Source organism: Anabrus simplex, chromosome 8, assembly GCF_040414725.1.
Source record: "Anabrus simplex isolate iqAnaSimp1 chromosome 8, ASM4041472v1, whole genome shotgun sequence".
Classification (NCBI taxonomy): domain Eukaryota; kingdom Metazoa; phylum Arthropoda; class Insecta; order Orthoptera; family Tettigoniidae; genus Anabrus; species Anabrus simplex.
In genome coordinates, this window is record NC_090272.1 from 165101277 (window position 1) to 165122210 (window position 20934).

The 20934-nt window shown below is 39.1% G+C and overlaps 1 protein-coding gene across 4 annotated transcripts in view; it reads left to right on the forward strand.

The window, feature by feature from the left end:
- LOC136878915 (sorting nexin-25) overlaps positions 1–20934 on the forward strand; it is a 195685-nt gene that overhangs the window by 23583 nt on the left and 151168 nt on the right. For all 4 annotated transcript variants that reach the window (XM_068228861.1, XM_067152522.2, XM_068228862.1 and 1 more), the window contains 2 exons: positions 3617–3751; positions 3841–4001. In XM_068228861.1, the coding sequence (XP_068084962.1) occupies positions 3617–3751; positions 3841–4001 (296 nt within the window). The remainder of the gene's footprint in view (positions 1–3616; positions 3752–3840; positions 4002–20934) is intronic.

Here is a 20934-nt window from a genome sequence, read left to right on the forward strand (position 1 = left end):
GCTTGAGAAGTTTGCACCTTGTATATCTCACGTTTTGCCACTACCTCTACAGATGTCAGGAGGTGCAATACCAGCAAGGCAATAAAGCTTGCCAAGCGGAGTGGGCTTTAAGCACCCGGTGATGACCCAACAAGTATTGTTAAGAGCAACATCTACTAATTTGGCATGACTAGATCGAGACCACACTGGACTTGCATATTCCCCGGCAGAGTAAGAGTGCAAGGGAAGATGTCCTTACAGTGGTAGGATTAGCTCCCCACGTTGTGCCTGTTAATTTCCTTATAATGTTGTTTCTGGCTGCCACTTTTTGTTTGGTATTCAGGCAATGCCTCCTGTAAGTTAGAGCACGATCGAGGGTGATTCCTAGATATTTTGGAGTTGTGGAGTGTTCTAGTGTAATTCCTTGCCAGGATCTTGCTGTCTGTCTGTTTTTAAGATGGAAAGCGCATGTCTGAGTTTTACTGGGATTTTGTCTCAGGTGGTTCTCCCTATAATAGTCAGACAATTCTGTCAATGCCTTAGTAAGTGTCTGTTCAACATTTTCAAAATAATGAGCTTGGGCAAGTATGGCACAATCATCTGCATAGATGAAACTCCGCGTTCCCTCAGGTAATGGTTGATCGTTAGTATAAACGTTGAACAGCGCTGGAGCAAGTACACTACCCTGGGGTAATCCGTTCCTCTGCAACCTCCATCCGCTTCTTTGTCCTTGAAATTCAACAAAGAATCTATTTTCTAGGATATTCCTTATGAAGCAAGTTAGTTGATAATCTTTGGTAGCATTATAAAGTTTCATAAGAAGTAGACCGTTATTTACTGTATCATAAGCCACTGTTAGATCTATAAATACAGCTCCTGTAATCTCTTTCCTTTCGAAACCATCTTCTATGTGCTGTGTTAGTTTCAACGCCTTAGACGTGCAACTCTTCCCTGATCTGGATCCAGCCTTTTGTGGTCTGTAGACTGCCTCTAGCTTCCCCATTATACAAATGACAGAGGAGAGAGATAGGACGATAATTTCTGGAATCATCTTTACCCTTTCCTGGTTTACGAATAGCTATAACTTTAGCTTTCCTCCAAAGTTTAGGAATCTTACAAGACTGGACACAGTTGTTCATCAGATCTAGCAACCAACACTTAGTTATTGGCCCAAAGTTCTTAATCTGCTCAACTCTTATATCATCAAGGCCTGCAGCCTTTGCATTTTGACATTTACTCAGAGCGAGATCTAACTCAGCCTGAGTAAAAAGTCGTAGCAAGGTAGTAGTTTCTTGGTCGGATTGTCTCACAAATTTCTTCCTACCGGACTTGGTTGTAGAAGGTGGTTTCCCATTTTCTAGCAGTTGACGGGCAACTTGATCAGCTCGAACATTCAGATGCATGATTACTAATATTTGATCATTTCTTCAGGATGCAAATGTTTCTTCATGTTGAAAGTTTTTGCAGGTATGCCATGACTGTTCACGCTGTTCATTGAAATTGCATCCTGGAGTGTGCAACAGTATTTTAGTATATTACTCTCTAATGTGGAAGTGTCAGATTCTTCGGCTGAATGGTCAGCGTTGAGGCCTTCAATTGAGAGGGTCCCGGGTTCGATTCCCAGCCAGGTCGGCAATTTTAATCGTGTCTGATTAATTCTTATGGCTCGGGGACTGGGTGTTTGTGTCTGTCCCAACACTCTCCTTTTCATATTCAGACAACATACCACACTATCGACCACCACAGAAACACACAATAGTGATTACATCCCTCCAGATATGGTTGGCGTCAGGAAGGGCATCCGGCCGTAAAACAGGGCCAAATCCACATGTGCGAAGCAGTTCGCACCCGCGACCCCACAGGTGTAGGAAAAGTGGTAGGAAAAGAAGAAGAAGAAGAGTGAGTTTTTTAAATGCAGTTTCATGGATCATGCATCTTTTAAAGGTCTTTCATTTAAGAACATCATTAATATCTTCTTTTTGAGATTTAGCTTGTGCATAATGCAAACAGTCATACGGTAACTAGTGTTTAAAAATATATACATTAAAAATGCCAAAATGTGCATGCAAATATGCACTATAAAATGTCCAAATATGCACTAAAAAATAAGTCTGATTGTTTTCTGTTGTAGGATATGAGAAAAGACCATCAGTATGTAATGAAATATTCAAGTTTTTAATCATAAACACATTATTGCTTAAACACTCACACACATTATTCCTAACATTTTTTTTTTTTTTTACTTTTCAATCAAAACTGATTTTGTAAAACTCTGAGACACTACAATTTTTTCCATATTTTATGGATTAAGCTTATTTCTCTTGTCTGTAAAAATATACTTTTATACAGAAAATGTCCTTTCAACATCACAAAAACTTAAACTTGGACTATAAGCTAACATTAATGTTCACTTCGCCATCAGAACCATGAAGGATATTGCTCATTTCCATTAACTTTTTCAGTCAGTTATTCTTTTGCAAGGACGTTTTCCATTTTCTGTTTCACATCGCTGCTATGTTTCCCACTAGCTATGCCCAAGCTTTTGATAGCAACATCAAGCACCTTCAGACTTTCGGAAAGCTCCATGTCTGGTGTTCCCAGTTGCTTGAAGATTTTGCAGAGGCTATGAAAATTTGATTTTATGTACAATGGGTGCAGCCAAGGTTTGTTTTGCTTGAGTGATACATGCAGTCTCATCTTCAATTCAGTTATTACCTACAACTTATAAAGTTCAAGATTCTTATCAAAGGTACTGAATGTCATACGAAGTCAGTACCGGGCGAGTTGGCTGTGCAGTTAGGGACTTGCAGTTGTGAGCTTACAGCTGGGAGATAGTGGGTTCGAACCCGACTGTCGGCAGCCCTGAAGATGGTTTTCCGTGGTTTTCCATTTTCACACTCAGTAAATGCTGGGGCTGTACCTTAATTAAGACCACGGCTGCTTCCTTCCCACTTATTTCTTATTTCTTATCCCATTGTCGCCAGAAGACCCATCCGTGTCGGTGCAATCTAAAAAAAAAAAAAAAAAGTCAGAAGACTTCAATAACTGGTTACAGCTGGTTAAAAGCTGCTGACTCTGGTCTGGTGCATGTTGTGCTTTACTGAGGTCCAGAAATATGCATTAAAAATGTTCTTAACATCTTAATATGCTCAAGCATTCAAAATATGCACATATATTCAGAAACAAACATGCTTCAATCATTTTAATTTAACACGAAATATGTAATTATAAAGTTTCATTAACATATGTGTCTTGATTTTAAATTTGCCTTTGCATATATTTCTCGACACTCTGCCTTCTGGTGGTTTAAAATGGCATTTTGGTGCCTACGGCATTTGTTCCTGTTCATGAAAATATCCTCTTGAAGGAAAAATCTTCGTTTTTAGACTTCCTATGTGACAAATTATAAAATATCATCTCAGAATTTTCTCCATATATTCTTAATCTTGTCAGGGTAGTTGCTAGAATAATCACTCCTATCTCCTGCTGAGAGATTCCTCTCACGTCTTAGGCTGATATATGCTTTCCTAACAAAGTATGAAAATTTTAAGATGTCCACTAGTTATAATTAAGTCATGAATATCACCCTTATATTACTGATGACCGTTAAATCAATATTTAAAAATTTAATTTACAGAGAAGATGTTTGGAAGATGATACAGAATCTTCAGGAGCGGCTTGCTAAAGTAGATCAAGTAAAATTAGTAGCTGTTGATATGGTAACCAGAATAACAATGCATTTCGAGCAAATTCGTCTGGCAGGCTCTGTCACGTGAGTTGGAGTTTCCTCATTAAAAATGTGCTTTTAGATTTCAAATGCATGAAAAATAAATGTTAGTAAATAAATCATTTTTGTTTTAGGAGTAAGGCAGAGAAACCTCCTCCACACTTGATTAATACAGATACTGAACTGTGTTACTTGCGTCGAGTTGCCGAGTTAGTGTTGACCCTTCTTCTCCCTACAAATTATCAAACTGTAAAGCCTGTTAAATATCTACTCAAGGAGGTTCTTGTGTGTAAAGGTATGTTGCTTAAACTGAATAATTATCTAAGGTGATATAGCTGAAAATTTGAATGCCCTTGGGACTCAAACCCCAAATCCCTGCTCTCAGTTTCTGCTAGGGCATGTGACGCATGAGAGTAACACACTTAGCTCTTCGATGAATTGACACTATGAATAATGAAACGGTCTCTTTTTGTTAATGTTGTGTATTGAGAAAACTTCCTCCGATTGAGTTCTGATTAAGTTGCTGGCTAGTGCTTGTATTGTTGAGGTGTATGTCTCGTTTACTGTGTGCAGAGAAGAATACTAATTGATTAATATACTGCTACCATTCATCAGCACTTTAAAGAATTAGGTGGAAATTTATTTGTTTAGCACCGGGCGAGTTAGCCGTGCGGTTAGAGGCGGGCGGCTGTGAGCTTGCATCCGGGAGATAGTGGGTTCGAACCCCACTGTCAGCAGCCTGAAGAAGATTTTCCGTGGTTTCCCATTTTCACACCAGGCAAATGCTGGGGCTGTACCTTCAATTAAGGCCACGGCCGCTTCCTTCCCACTCCTAGTCCTTTCCTATCCCATCGTCACCATAAGACCTATCTGTGTCGGTGCGACATAAAACAGATTCTTAAAAAAATATATATTTAGTGTAAATCAAAAAGAAAAGAAACATAATTATAACTCGCTTTTAAGAAACTTTTACATTATTTACAAATTTACAGACAAATTAATTATATAGTCCACACTTGATGCCGTTGGCTGCAAAAAAATCTCTGGGGTTTTCCTGATGTGCTGTGAGAGCACAGTGCTTCAGTGCACACTGAACTGTTTGAATTGGAACTCCACAACTGTATTCTGCAGAGGAAAATGTTTCCCACTTAGGCCCGGTTTCACAGTTTGAGTTTAAGCCGAAGCTTTAGTAAGCTACGCATGCCGCTTAAGCAAGGCTTACTCTTTGGCTTAAACACTACGAGTTTCACAGTAGGGGGACCATGTGCAGCTTTACTAAGCTGAACATCTCCGAAGTTGGTAATGCTTGCGCATGCGCAATGATTCAATTCTCATCTTTGTTTACATCCGTAGCCTGTGATTGATTGACTTGTAGGTTATACATCGTTTATCAGCCAAGATAATTTAGAAAAATGAACGGAAAATGTGATTCCAACAATAGTAATAAAAATAAAGTTTAAAAAAGGTCACTCGCCCGTCCTGTTGACACGTATTACCACTACAGTCTAAAATGGCCATAACTTCTGAACCATTCATGCAAATAATGTCCTGACAAGTTTATTGTAATCCTTATAAAATACTGGAGGAGGTCAAACAATTTATTTCGATGAGGAATTCGAGGATAATATCAAAATATTTATTTAATGTTGAGGAGTTATATTTTTTACCGCTGAGTATAGCATAAAATCGCTTCTAGAGGGCAAAGGGTTGAAAATAGGTATATACCATTGCGGACTTTTTTTGTAGAGGTTTCTATGCTCTACAATTCGTACGCTTACACTTGGGGTCTATCGTTCATGGTTCACGCAGCGTAAGCCAAGAAAGCAAGTGACTGACCGACATTTTTGTCTCTTTTACTGTATATCGGAACACGGAAACTGTATTATTTCACGAGCCTCGAAATATATTCAGAAATATAAGTTATTTAATGTTAACGTTATTGGTTTTACATCCCACTAACTATGAATTTGAGCACCTTCACCACAGGACTGAGACAGGATCGAACCTGCCAAGTTGGGCTACAAGAAGGCCAGAGCTCTACCATCTGAACTGAATCCTTAGCTTAAACCTCAGTTTCATACAGCTTAAGCCAGTTACAGATAAGCTCGGCTTACCACTTGCACTCCCCACTGTGAAACTCGTCCAGAGTTTAAGCTCTCGCTTAAGTCCGATCCAAGGCTTAAGCGTATACTATGAAACCGGGCCTTAGTCGGCACATCTGCCATGGCAGGTTTGAATCTTTTTGCTGTTTGCCCAGATCAAAACCCTCTGATTTATCCATGAGCCATAGTAGGTTGTGAAGTTCTGGTTTTGGAGACCCATATTTTCTTCCAGACCTGTAAAAAAATCAAAATTTTTGCCTGCTAGTTGGCTGTCCAAAGAGGTGAATGTCTGCAGTGTAGCTTGCTGTTAACAGCATCATCGATGTCTCCATGGATTGGCATTTGAATATTGTTTATTATTTTCTTGTACTCTTGTAGGAGGTTTATTATTTTCTTGTACTCTTGTAGGAGAGCACCTCCGCGACAAAGATGATGTGGTGGGATATGGCTAGGAACAGGTAGTCAGAAAGTAGGAATAGGTCTAATTGTCCCTGGAACGTGTGTGGACTGGTTTGGTATGACTGACTACTGTTTAGCTACATCAGTGAGCAATACTCCACAGCAGAGAAAACATGGCCAAAGCTGAAGATCATAATGTAGAAGGTGATGAGCCTGAAGTTATACAACAATTTTTGCAGGATGTTATTTGTTGTTTGCTGTTTGTTTATAATTTTCTGAAAGTGTTTTGATAAAGGACAGTGTTCTTTTGAGAGTAATTTCTTGATATTTTGGATGTCTGTTGTGGGTAAGGCATGCATTCTTGAAATGAACATTTAGTTCATCATGGGCCAATGTTTTTATTGAGTTGGAAACATGTTACTTCAGTTTTATTGCTTTTGACAGTAATCTTCATTTGTGAAAGTACTGCCTTTATAGATGGTGAAATCAGTTGACAGTGTTTCCTCAGTGGAGAAAAGGTGGGGTACAAGAGGAAGAGAAGAAATTGGTCACACTACACCATTTTCCTTCTGGGTGGCATTTTTACTAGAGACTTCCCACTAACGCATGGTGGAGCTGCAGTATATGTTAAGATATCATGTAAATTTGAAGTAATAGATATTTCTTCCTTTTGCATTAATAACTTACGTGAATCAGTAGCTATTAGAATGTGTGAATATGATTTTGTTGTAGTATCTGTGTATCATGCCCCTAACACCAATGTAAAATTATTTATATCACACTTAGAGAAGTTGATTTCTTATTTAACTTGTAAATATGCTCAAAAGATTGCTATAGCTGGAGATTTCAATATAAATATCTTAGAGGTATCACAAAATACTCAAAACTTTCTTAATATGTTAAGATCGCATGACTTGTATTGTACACATGGTGAACCCACAAGAAATAATGCATGCCTAGATAATGTTGTAACCAATGTATACAAATCATTTTACAAATGTTCGTTTCTAGGACAAGATGTATTGTCAGACCATGGTGGTATTTGGGTTGAATTTAAAGTTAACTGTAAGAGAAGAGTTTTTGATTCATCGAAAGAATTAAAATGCATCAGATGTGTCATCTCAATTAAAGGGGTTAATGAATTCCAAGACAAATTAATAAGAACAGGCTGGACTAGCCTTCATGCCATAAGTGATGTCAACTTTGCATTTTCTTATTTCATTAACATGATAATTATATATTTTAATTCAGCTTTCCTTGAAAAAGTTGTAACTAATAAAGCCAACAGCTCTAAACGAAGAAATAGAGTTAAAACTGGTTTATGCCTGATTTGGGTAAAATGCGTAGCATTTAGAGGATAAGGAAATATTAAAAAACTACAGGAAATTATATAAAAAACATATACTTGTGGCTAAACTTACAGCAAATGACAGGTACATCCAAAGTGTGAACAATAAATGCAAAGCTGCATGGTCTGTCATAAGAAGTGCTAGTCAAACTTTAAATAACAAAGATGTGATTCCTCTAGAACCTGATCAGTGTAATAGGTATTTTATCAATGCACATGAAAGCACATGTGATCAGGATAATAGCATTTCATCAGATGCAAGTAAACATAATTTCTTAGACTGGTTGCATTTTTGGTCTTCCCTCAAATGTATTGAATAATGATTTTAGGTGGGTGGAAGTAAATCTGCAGACAGTCAGAAGTATTGTTACAAATTTGAATTTGTCTAGTACCCAAGACATTTATGGTCTCTCCAACAATACAATCAAAGCACCCGATTACTGGATACTGGCCACACTTAAGCGACTGCAGCTATCGAGCTCGGCAAAGATGTCTAAAGTGATACCTATCTTTAAAAAGGGGGACAGAATGTGCCCATCAAATTACCACCCTATAACAATAGTACCCATTCTGAGGAAAATTATTGAATCCTGTATATTTATACAACTCGACGAGTACTTTTTCAAAAATAATTTGCTGTACAACAGACAGTTTGGATTTAGAAAGGGTCATTCAATGATAAAAGCAGTTGAATGTGTCATCAGAAACATATTACCGTACTTCACGGCATAATCGTCGCACTTTTTATACCAAAATTTTCGAAAAAAATTGTAGGGTGCGACCATTATACGATGAATATTTAATACCAGTATTTGTATTACTCAAAAAATGTATTTATAACTAAATTGTATTTGATACAAATTTAAGATGCACGTAATACTCGCGTTTATACATCAAAATAATTAAAATAGTCTAAAACAAAATTCATAATTTTTCGCAACAATTCAGCGAATGTTTTTCCAACCTGAAAATAAAAATGAACGTATTAAGTTAATTTGTCATTAATTTGAGTATTAAAGTTAAAATATTACACTTGCAAAAAATTATCGCTTTGTTGTGAAATGCGGACTTGCCGGTACGCAATTTATTCCAAATCTTCGGTGTCGCTATCGCAGGTTTCGCTATCTGATGCGCCGTCCTCGCCTCTGTTAATACCAGTATCAGATTCTTCGTCTCCCTGCCACACTGCGTCATCTTCGGAACCGTCTAGTGCATTCGAAATCCCAGTCCTTTTGAAGCTCGTGGAGACTAGTTCAGGTGGTATAAGATCCCAACTCTTCTTCACCCACGAGCATAACAAGTCCAAGGGTGGACGCCTGATATTTCCGGCGGGCGTCAATTGCTGATCGCCGCTCATCATCCACTCGTTGTAAAATCGACGTAAGTGGTCTTTAAAGGGTTTATTAACACATACGTCTAGTGGCTGCAAAGCAGATGTTAGGCCACCAGGAATGACTATCTGTCGTGTCTTATTTGTAGTGAGAATTTGCTTCACTTCGTTCACGAGGTAACCTCGGAAACTATCTAAAACAAGCAGAGCTGGTTGTTTTAGTAGTGCACCAGGTCTTCTATTCCACACAGTTTTAACCCAGTCCAGCATGAGTTCTACGTCCATCCAACCCTTTGGTTGCACTCGTACATGAATTCCACGGGGAAACTGTATATTCTTAGGCATCGTTTTCCTCTTGAAAATGATGTAAGGCGGCAACTTTCTCCCGTCAGCTGTAATGGCTAGCATTGCCGTGCATCGCAACTTCTCACTACCGCTGGTTTTCATTAATACACTCCGTGATCCTTTTAGCGCAATAGTGCTGTTGCGAGGCATATCAAAAAAGATTGGAGTCCGATCGGCTTTACCGATTTGAGAAAGCAAGTACGAAGTTTCCTTGCGCAAACGTATGACAAATCGGTGAAAATTTACAATCTTGTCCGTGTAATCAGCAGGCAACTTTTGGCTTAGTGTTGTTCTCCTTCGGACTGACAGATTGTGTCGTCGCATGAACCCCTTAATCCACCCACGAGTCGCCTTAAACTGAGTTACCGGTATGTTGTGTTTGCGCGCTACCCCCTGTCCCTTAATTTGTAACATTTCATATGGTACACTGCAGCCATTGTTACGTATTTCACTGACGTACCTAAACACTTCTTCGTCAATTATAGGAAACTTCCCTGTTTTAGGACCTCTAAACGCGCGTCTAGAAGGGTTTGTGCTTTTTAGCTTGTTTTTTTACTTTCCGCCAGTCACGCACCAACTTTTCACTCACAGAAAATTTTCTTTCTGCAGCTCTGTTCCCGTGCTGTTCAGCGAAGGCAATTACGCTTAGCTTGAAGCCCGCAGAATAGTTTCTATATTTACCCATAATCGCTTATAAATGCTTCACACGTTAATGTTTTGCGATATAAATGACTTTCCGTAATTGTTCACTATTAAAACAAATTATTTCTGCAAACACCCAAAACACAAATTAAAAACAAATTCTCACGCACACATGTCTACAGTAATCACGTAAATCTGAATAAATAAATGCATCTGTGATCTGTCCATTCCAGAGCAACTAATACTGTTAGGTAGCAAGGAAGCATGCAACAATTTATCAGTTTAGCTCGTTGGTTGCGACACACTACTGCGCTTGCGCAAAGCTCGCAAACCGGAGCTCTAGCTAGCGCGGTGTAAATCTACTGTATAGTTGACTGTATTCCGAGACGTCAGTAATAAACATTCATTTTTTTCAATTTCTTTTAAACATACGGTAATTAGGTTAATATTTCTTCCCAGTTATTGATGATTTTACATTACATTACTGACCAGTTTATAAAATAAAACTTTAATAGCATTGGATAATAATTATCTTGACTGCTTGGATAAAAGTTTTCATCCCATGCCCGGACACTTATGACGTAGTAGTAAGATAAGAGTCTAGCGATGACAACTGAGACATCGTAAATAATTCGGCTGAATAATTCCGTGGAAATCTGCGTTATCGTCTTGGATTTCACTTCGTGCGCAATAACACAGGAGCCGGCCCCATGGTGTAGGGGTAGCGTGCTTGCCTCTTACACGGAGGCCTCGGGTTCAATTCACGGCCGGGTCAGGGAATTTTACCTGTATCTGAGGGCTGGTTCGAGGTCCATTCAACCTACCTAGCCGGTATTTCCTGGCGACGTTGCCGATAAGCGATAACTTACAGCCTTACGTATTTCAAATGGGAACTCATAATATGTAGGTGGTGAATAAATAGTACACTGTCTCGCGACCACGTTGTCAAACTGCCGATAGTCTTCCGGTAAGCCATGCGTCGTACATATACCGGTATTATTTATTTATACGTTGTGCAACATGTCGCAAACGTGACTGTGTTGCCAAATTGCCCATAAACCATACACGTATTTAAATTGCGCATTCATGTGCAACTTACGTTGCAGTTCCATTTACCTTTTAACCAGATTAGTGAACAAAATTTGGACGTGCGACGATTATGTAATTAAAGGTTTAAAGTCCGATTTTTGTATTGAAAATAAAGGATGCGACGATTACGCGGTGGCGACGATTATGCCGTGAAATACGGTAAATAATTTTGAGAATAAACCAGTCACAGCTGACAAAAGCTTTTGATCGTGTCTCGTATGAAATCTTAATTCATAAGCTCAGTTATTATGGAGTAAGGGGTCATGAACTGAAATTAATGGCATCCTATCTTCATCAAAGAAACAGATGGTGGTAATAAGTGATAAAAAATCTGGTATGTAAACTGTTAAAACAGGTGTCCCACAAGGGTCTGTTTTAGGACCTTTCCTGTTTTTGGTCTATATCAATGTCCAAGCATGTATTGTTCCCTGCACATCAGTTCTATATGCTGATGATACAACTTTCCTAAATAGTAATGTTGATATCACAACACTACAAAACCAAGTCAACACATCTGTTAAAATTGTTGAAAACTGGTGTCATCACAATAAATTAACTATTAATGTCACTAAAACAGAAAATATCTGATTTACCTTGGATCACACTGTAAATAATGGCTGCTGTAATTCTTTTAACTTATTAGGTCTACATGTAGATACAAGACTTACCTGGGAAATACATACATCAGAGCTCTGTAAGATATTAGCCAGGGTGTGGTATCTGTTGCAGAAACTGAAAACCTGCATCAGTCGGGATATGCTACTTGCATCCTATCACCCTCATATACTGTATGGAATCAGGTTATGGGGCAGTTGTCTTACATCAAATAATGTATTTATTTGGCAGAAAAAGGCAGTCCGTCTAATTGCTGGATTAGAATTTGGAGACTCATGTAAAACTTCCTTTGTGAGCCTAAAAATTATGACAGTTCCCTTTTTATATATTACAAATATTATGCATGTGAAAGAGAATCTTTCCGAATTTAAAGAATGATCTACAGTTCACATGCATGACACAAGATACAAGAATGATCTGGATACTCCTCACTCCAGGCTTAGTAAAAGCACAAACAGCCACTGTTATAAACAGCTTAAGATGTACAATAAGCTTCCATTACCAATTCAAACATTAGACAATAGTGCATTTAACAGGGTACTGTCACAATTTTTAATGAAAAAGGCATTTTATAGTATAGAAGAGCATCTAGAATTTGGTATTTCAAAAACTGACCTAATATGAATATATTTTCAGTCCGTCAGCGATGCCGCTGGTGGGATCCTCAAACAGCTCTGCCATCAGCTGTCATAGATGGCCTAGGCATCACTGAAGAGGCGTACTAGGGAAATGAGGAGTGAGGTAGTTTCCCGTTGCTTTCCTCACTGAGCCAGAGTTGCTATTACATATCAGTCTGCCAAGCCCACTGAAATGCATATGCCAACCGACCCTATGAGCTACATTTTCACACAATTCATAGCAGGGACTGTCTGCATAAGGATTGGCATTACTAGCATCGCTCATACCTCAGTCACTTTCATATTGTCAAAGCCAAGGATAAGACAGAGACAGATCTATGAAAGTAACAAGATTGCTCTAGTCTGTACTAGAAGACATAGTGCACTGTAAACACTAGGTCCTGCCAGCAAAGGCATTGAGCTAATAATATAGGTAGCTAAAATAATTTTTCTAATGACTCAGGCATTATGGCTAAGATATAGTCTTTAGATTATTTTTATTAATACTGGCAATACCTAGGGTACATTTCCTGTACTTGATGGTGGAAGCAATAAACTATCTAAACTATTTATAGCTCTGCCATTGTTTTGGTGTTTTCATATAGCCATATAAGCCATGGTGATCCTTCTTATGAGTTCAGCTAGCTTTCGAACAATCTGAATGCTTGAGTAGGTCTGTATGATCAGGGATTTTAGCTGTTGCTGTACTTCATCAGAGCTTTGTAGGCCTACATTAACAAAATATGTTATGTTATTGATAATATACATTATTGTGACTACAATTATAAAATATTTGGTAATCATTTTCAGTAATCATTTTATCGGATTGTATGGATCTTAGTAACTTTTTATTAATACAACTTCTAGCAATGATTTTTTAAACAAATAATTTGTTAGTTATTCTGTGTTGCTTTAGTAAACATTGTTTAGATCAGGTAAGATAAAGAAAATTGAATTGTGTGAAAGTCTTGTCGACATCAAGTCTTCTGAATTAAGCATGCTCCCTGTTTTCATGTTGAACTGCTTATAATCCTTACATTGCATGATTAGCACATTAATATTGCGATGGGTTATCAGGTTCCTTTAAACTACGTGACTGCACAGAGAGAGAACTATTGACTAAATTTATGCTATTACAGGTTCTCTCACTTTCGAGTTTTTCATTCTCACATTTTGTACTTATGAAAATGGTCAGGCGCATCGTCATTAGAAGGGTAAGTTTCTGGCATGACAAAAACGACACAGATCCCTCTTATATAGGGTAATAATGAGGTCTCTGTTGACTACCTGGTCAACGGTGTTTGGATTCTGTGCCTTCCATGACTGGATACAGCACACCAAATCGTAACTGCATTCTGTGTAAAGGTTTCTGTATAATGACATCGGCCATTCAAATCCTATAAAACGAGTAGTCTGTTGATTGATGTGGCCACCAAGGTGAATATGGTTTTCATATGAAAGCCATATGTTGTAGAAGAAGTCTGGATCCTAATACATCATGGACAACACTTTGACAAAATACTGTAACCTTCATCCTTCATCCCTTTCTGTTAGACGATGAGCAACTTTAATGCGGTGTGGAAATCCACCCAGCTCTTTAAACGTGTGCCAAACAGACCTATCGCTCAAACTGAGTTTCAGCGATGTTTGTCGTAGACCATGCTTCGGGCGTTGGATCCTGTTGGAGTAGTCATCCATGATTCTCACTTGTGGTGACTGTTCTTGGGTGTCCTGTTGTTCTCTTTCATTGACATAAGACTGATAGAACTTGTCAATGACAGCTCTGTTATTTGTAGCCTCCTTATTATACTGCTCCTCATACTGTTCTTTGACATGAATCAAACTCTGCACTTTCTAACGCCCCACTTCGTATGACACCGAGCGAGTTGACCATGCGGTTCGAACCCCACTATTGGCAACTCTGAAGATGTTCTATGGAAATCCACACCTGGCAAATGCTGGAGCTGTTCCTTAATTAAGGTCACAGTCGCTTCCTTCCCACTCCTAGTCCTTTCCTATCCTATTGTCGCCATCTGTGGCAATATGACATAAAGTAAATTGTTAAAAATAACCCATTTGTATGACAGGAAATAATATTCCACAATAAACATCTTCTCCTCTGTTGTGTGAACCATAATTGCAGAAGTCACTACAACACTGAATTGACAATATGTCAAACTATTACTGTATATGCGTTTGTTATCATGTTTAATCTGTTGTTATATTACACGTCAGAGAGTTTCAGTGTTTGATTCCATGCATGTAATTTTTTATGGTAACTATGTCATAAATCATGTGTAGACAGCATACGAAATACGGAGTGAGGTATTTTTATTCTACCATTAATCAGTGAGAACAGGGTTCGATTCCATGTTTTGTATGTAGTTGAGATTTTTAAAATTTTAATGCAGAACAGAGAGAACAGGGTTTGAATCCATAATTTTTTATTCTGTCACGGTGACTAAATCAGAGCTCGAATCTATAACTGTAATACAGATTTTTCTGCTGCGTGTGTTAGAGATTTTCTTTTTTAATCTAACATTTAACAGAGAGATTAGTGTTCAAATCCATCACAGTTATAGAAAGAGATTTTTGTTATGTGTTTATGTCATAAAGTTAATGTTATATTGAATCGTGTAGACAGCACACGAAATATAGAGGGAGGTATTTTTATTCTAGCATTAATCGGAGTGATCAGGGTTCAATTCCATGTGTTGCATGTTTTTGAGATTTAAAAAAAATATTCTAATGCAGAACAGAGAGAACAGGGTTTGAATTCATGATTTTTGAAAAATTCTGTCACGGTGACTAAATCAGAGAGAACAGAGTTTGAATCTATATCTGTAATACAGATTTTTTCCTCTTTCATGTGTTTGATTCTTTAATTTGAACAGAGAGATCATAGTTTGAATCCATGAATTTTTAAATTCTGTTTGCATCATAAAGTTGATATTAGGCGTAGGGATGTGGCGACCCCATCGTCCAGTGGGAAACCACTGCAGTCAGCCACCCGAGTATTGGCAGGAAAACCATAGCTATTCGGGGGGTATGGAGGAAATGCCTACTCCCAGCCCTGACCAACTAGGGTGAACATTATCCTGGCAGAAGGTATAAAATGCCCTCTGGGGCTCATTACCTCAGTTGTAACAACGCTACCGATATTGCGGTAGCCCAGCTTAATACTTCGGCTTGTGAAGTAACCATGGAGCACATGATAATCACTACTTTACCCCAGGGGCTTAATCCCCCGTCGACCTCAGTCGACGCAAGCAAGTTGTTGGATTCTGGGGAACCTGTATCGTTTGCGGAGGGAGAGTCGGAGCTCCCCAATATCTCAACATCCTCAATACGCCGGTCACAAAAGATCAGACCCAAGAGAACTTTTAAATTGGGAACCATCAACATACAGACCATGATCAGAGTGGGGAAACTGAAACAAGTCCTAGATGCAATGAGAGAACATGGAATCGGCATACTGGCTCTACAGGAAACGAGATTCAGAGATGAAGATACGGTGGAATCAGAAGGATATGTAATTTTGAAGGGAAAACCGGGTATCAGGATGAAGCAACAGCCGTTTATGTTTGGTACGGCGTTTATAGTAGACCGAAGCTTCTTGAGTAGTGTCATTGACTGGAAGGGTGTGAATGAGAGACTGTCATACTTGATGATGAAAATTGGCAATAAAACTTATAAACTTGTCAATGCACATGCCCCCACAAATGATAAGAACAAAACAGACAAGGCAGGGATAGAGAACTTCTGGAACACACTGGATACGGTAGTAACGGAAGCAAGCAAGAGAGGTGTCACGATCTTGCTGGGGGATTTCAATGCACAGCTAGGCACTGAAAGGAGATTCAAAGGCCCTGTAGGGGATTACCCTGCACACAAGAGAACAAATAAGAATGGAGAAAGGCTTGCAAACTTGTGCAAAAGACACAAGATGAGAATCATGACCACACACTACAAAGCCAAGGCGAGTAAAAAGACAACCTGGGTAAGTCCGGGCAATAGAATTGGTGAAAGGCAGATAGACCACGTAGCGATCCGAGACAAAAACCATGCAGAGATCATGAACACCAAAGTCAGGAAAAACAGCAGGATGGAGTCTGACCACTATCTTACTGAAATCAAATGTAGATGGATACCGAACAGAACTAGGAGAAACACAAACACAAACTCACACCAGATCGATAGAGAACTGCTGAACAAAAACCAAGATCAGTACATGAAGAACCTGACAGTGGAAAGTAAATGGGAAAACTTAAAGGATAAGGTTAGAGAAGAATCCAAACGATTGGCCACTAATAACAAGAGAAGGAAGCATGATTGGTGGACAGAAGAATGTGAAGAGGCGGTAGAGTACAGGAGGAAGATGTGGGTAAGGTGGCAGACTACCAAGAAGGAAGAGGACCTGTCAACTTTCGAGACAGCGAGAAAGATGGCTGCCAAGACGATGAGGAATGCCAGAAGGAAAAGGTGGAATGAGAGGCTGGAAGAAGCTGATCATGCGTTTAAGAAAAACAAATCACGATCCTTCTTTAAGGAGATGAAGAGCAGGATAAAGGGTTATGAGGCGAGAGAACCTTTTGTGAAAGGACAAGATGGCGAGTTGAAAATAGGAGAAAAAGATGTATGCGAGGAAATGGCAAGATATTTCAAAGATCTACTGAACACAGAAGCACCCACAGGGAGCATTACTCTACAGTATAGCAGAGACATCAACCAAGGATGAGCACCCACCAAAACAGAAGTTGTGAAGGCAATCAAGGATCTCAAGAACAACAAAGCGGCAGGTAATGATGGTATATGCGCCGAGGAGATCAAATGGGGTGGTCCTGCAATGGAAGAAAGCATGTACAGAATAATAATGGACATCTGGATAAATAAGAAGATACCTAGCGACTGGAAAGAAGCCATAATTATACCAGTACATAAGATAGGAGACAAAAGAATACTGGATAACTACAGAGGTATCTCACTGCTAAATATTGGGTACAAGATACTCTCGAGATTATTGCTGAACAGAGTGGAAGCACAGCTTGAATCGACCATAGGAGAATACTAGGGTGGTTTCCGGAAAGGGAGAAACTGCGTAGAACAGATCTTTGGACTAAAGAGAATCATAGAACACAGACACAGGAAAGGAAAAGACACAATAGTTACATTTGTAGACTTCGCAAAAGCCTACGATTCAATAGACAGGAACACACTACTGAACATCCTACGCGACAGAGGATTGGATTCTACGACACATGGATTGGTGGGGGAAACATTGAAGGATACAATTGCTAGAGTAAGATACCGGAGTATGTCAGACAGCTTTGAAATTAAGACAGGAGTCCGACAAGGGGATGGGCTGTCGCCAATATTATTTAACCTAGTTTTGGATGAAGTGGTGAAGCAGTGGAGACAGTTGAATAGAACCATGGGAATTGAAGGTGTACATATTGGATATAAGATCAAAAACAATGTCATAGTGGATTGCCTTGCCTTCGCAGATGATATGGTGTTGTTACATGAGAAGGAAGAAGAAGCAAAGTTGGCACTAGCAAATCTAGCAGAAACTGCAGCAAAGGTTGGTCCGAAAATAGCCTACAACAAGACGAAGGTACTGAATACGAAGACCGATTGGAATGTAAAAGGCCAAGTGGTAGAGAGAGTTGACAGCTTCTGGTACCTAGATGAGAACATCACGGGTAAAGTACAAAGCAACAAAAGTACCATAGACAGAGCTCAACTGCTGCTGAAACTACGATATGCAGCCATGACTACATATGGAAAGAAGAACCTCTCGAGGAACGCCAAACTGCGACACTATATGATAACCATCAGGAATGCTGCATTATATGCAACTGAAACGCTGACATTAGGCAAGAGAGCTTGCATACAATTGAAGGAGGAAAGAAGAATCTTGAGACATATATGGGGCACCAAAAAGCAAGGTGAAATTTGGGTACACAGATCAAGGCAAGAACTATATGCGAGTATAGAACCAATCTCGAGTGTGATAAGAAAGAGAAGATTAGGATTTGTTGGACATCTCATGAGGATGGATGACAGTAGGCTGACGAAGAAGATATGGAATGCAACCTGCTTAACTGGAAATAAGTGGATGAAGGAAGTCAGAGAAGATTGGGAGACTATTGACATAAAGGAAAAATATCCACTGATGACAGTACAGGATAGGTCCAAATACAAAAAGCTCGTGGAAGGTCACAGATGGACAGACACCAGGATCCAGATTCAGATCACGGAAGCCGAGAGAAAGAGGAGGAGTGAGAGAATGAAGAGGTATTGGGAAGAAAGAAGACGTACCGAACAAGTCACTCGTGATCCTCAGGGGTCGTAACGAACCTAATAATAATTTTAAAAAAGTTGATATTATATTTGCAAAATAAGGAGAGGTAGTTTTATTCGATGCCTGCATGTCAATTTCTGTTGTTTTTTATCAACACGATACTACACCCTCCTTCTATCATATATTTATAATCAAGGTAAGTTTTTTCTGTTCAGAACACGATGGGAATGTATGCTGACTATTCAAATCTTTAAGATAACAACAGACTATATATGTTCTAAACACACACACACACACACACACAAATGTTGCTCTTGGTAGAGGGCACAGTTTTTCCGATCCTCTGTAACAGGATTGATTAACAAGTTTTAACTTGTTCAGGAGGGGAGGTCACGCTTCGGATGGAGATGTAAAGCCTTAGCGACGGTGTAGTTAGGCTTCCTCCAAAAATAGTAGAGGGGGAGGGCCATCTAGCATAGAAGGGGCATCAGAGCATGTCGAGAAGTGTAGCTAGCCTTAAAACTATGATCTTCTGAGGTTAGGCCCCTCTAAGATGGTGTCGGAAAGGAGCATGGTGAGAAGGGTTAGCTAGCCATAAAACTAAAATCCTTAGACTGCTCCAAGATGGTGTTGGGATGGGGCCTGTCGAGAAGGGCAGCTAGCCATAAAACTATAATCCTCTGAGGTTAGGCCCCCTCTAACTAATTGTGATGACTGCTGCATACGAGACTCCTTTATTAGGGGATTGGTCAATTCTGTTATTTGCCAACGCTTGATAGAGAACACATTGCTTTCCCTTTCGGATGCTTACACTCAGGCATGTTCATTAGAACCTGCATAGTTGCACTGTTATTTATACGATAATCTTTGTCCTCAGTTAATGCAGTTGGTGATATAGATAACATGTGTTGAAGAGTAAACAACCACTCTTCAATTGAAGCAAATGTCATTCCTCGGATTTCTGTAGCGGCAATATCGCTCTCAAAATGCAATTTTTGTAATTTACTTAGACATCCTGGAGCAGATGCCCTGCCAAAGATTCCATTTGCAATTCCTGTGGAAAACATAGGCACTGGGCTACGGTTTGTAGGTCTATCTCTATTAAACCTAGCAAATAAAAACAAATTACATCATAGTCAATGATCACATTGTGCTATATGTCTTCTGAACTATCTAAGGTTAATAATTCCAATATAATTGGTCCATTATTGGAAATGATAAATTTTCCAGTTACGTAATTCTTAGTTGCCAGCATTTCACCCCAGTGTGCTAATTTAGGTTCATGAGTAGGCAACAAGCACACCTACCAAGACGAATGGCTCGTGCACCTAGCGATGTTCTCTCTTGCAGTGGTGGCGATAAGGACTCCGCATGGCACGTGGCTTGTGAAGGGCCCATGACTGTTTCTTAATTCAGTAGCTGAAGAGTGATTTTACAAATTGATAAAGCTACAGCACACAACACAGTATTATTTGTATTACAGAAGGTTATTCCAAACTTAGGCCATCGTAGTGCAGAGTTTCTTTCGTCTATAGGAGTATGGTAGTTATTTCTGAAAGTATGTGGCTTTCCCAACCTGTTTCAATAATAACCATCCCTTGCTACCACTGACAACAATCAACAAGGCTTTTGAAGTAATTAGCCAGTTCTGAGAACCCAGTAGTCAGAGAAGCGATAACAAAGACATCCTCCTTATGTAAACTCTAAGTACTGAAGTTTTGAGCCTGTTTATAACTCTCGGCAGTCAGTGTAGCTAAGTAGGCCTATGATGGATGGTTGAGTTGTAAATTATTTGGTCCTAGGAGTGAGATTATTTCTTGATATTGTGATGGTCAGCATGTTTTGGTTACTATAATTGGAATATGCATTTCTTGTGTGTGTTTGTACCATATACGTGTATTATTTTGATTCCTTTCGGATTTGAAAACTAAATTATGTAACTTCTTCTTATTATTATTGTAGTTGCTGTTCATTGTATTAATATACAACCTTGTACTACGAAATAAACTTGTAACTTTCCTTATCAGGAAACGAGGGGCCCATTTTCAGTTATTGCGGTGGGGGCCCCGAGCTTCTTAGCGTCGCTGCTGCTCCCCTGCCCAGTTTGACTTTGGAGGTTTCAGAGCCCCTCACCTTATTTATTGACTCAACTTATTTGTCGATTAGTCAAAGTGAAACCTACTGCCCTATTTTGTAACTTGTCACCTGGTTGTAAGCCTGTTGTTAAATCTCATCCCTGTTCTTATAGTGATAAGAAATTATTTGCAGCCAAGTTTGGAAAATTATTGAAAGAAGGTGTAATTGAGCGTAGCGTTTTCCCATGGAGAGCACAGGTACATGCCATGTCAACAGCAAATCACAAACGTCGCATGTTAGTTGTTTATTCTCGGACCATCAATAAGTTTACCCTTTTGGATGCCTACCCCCTGTCATAAAT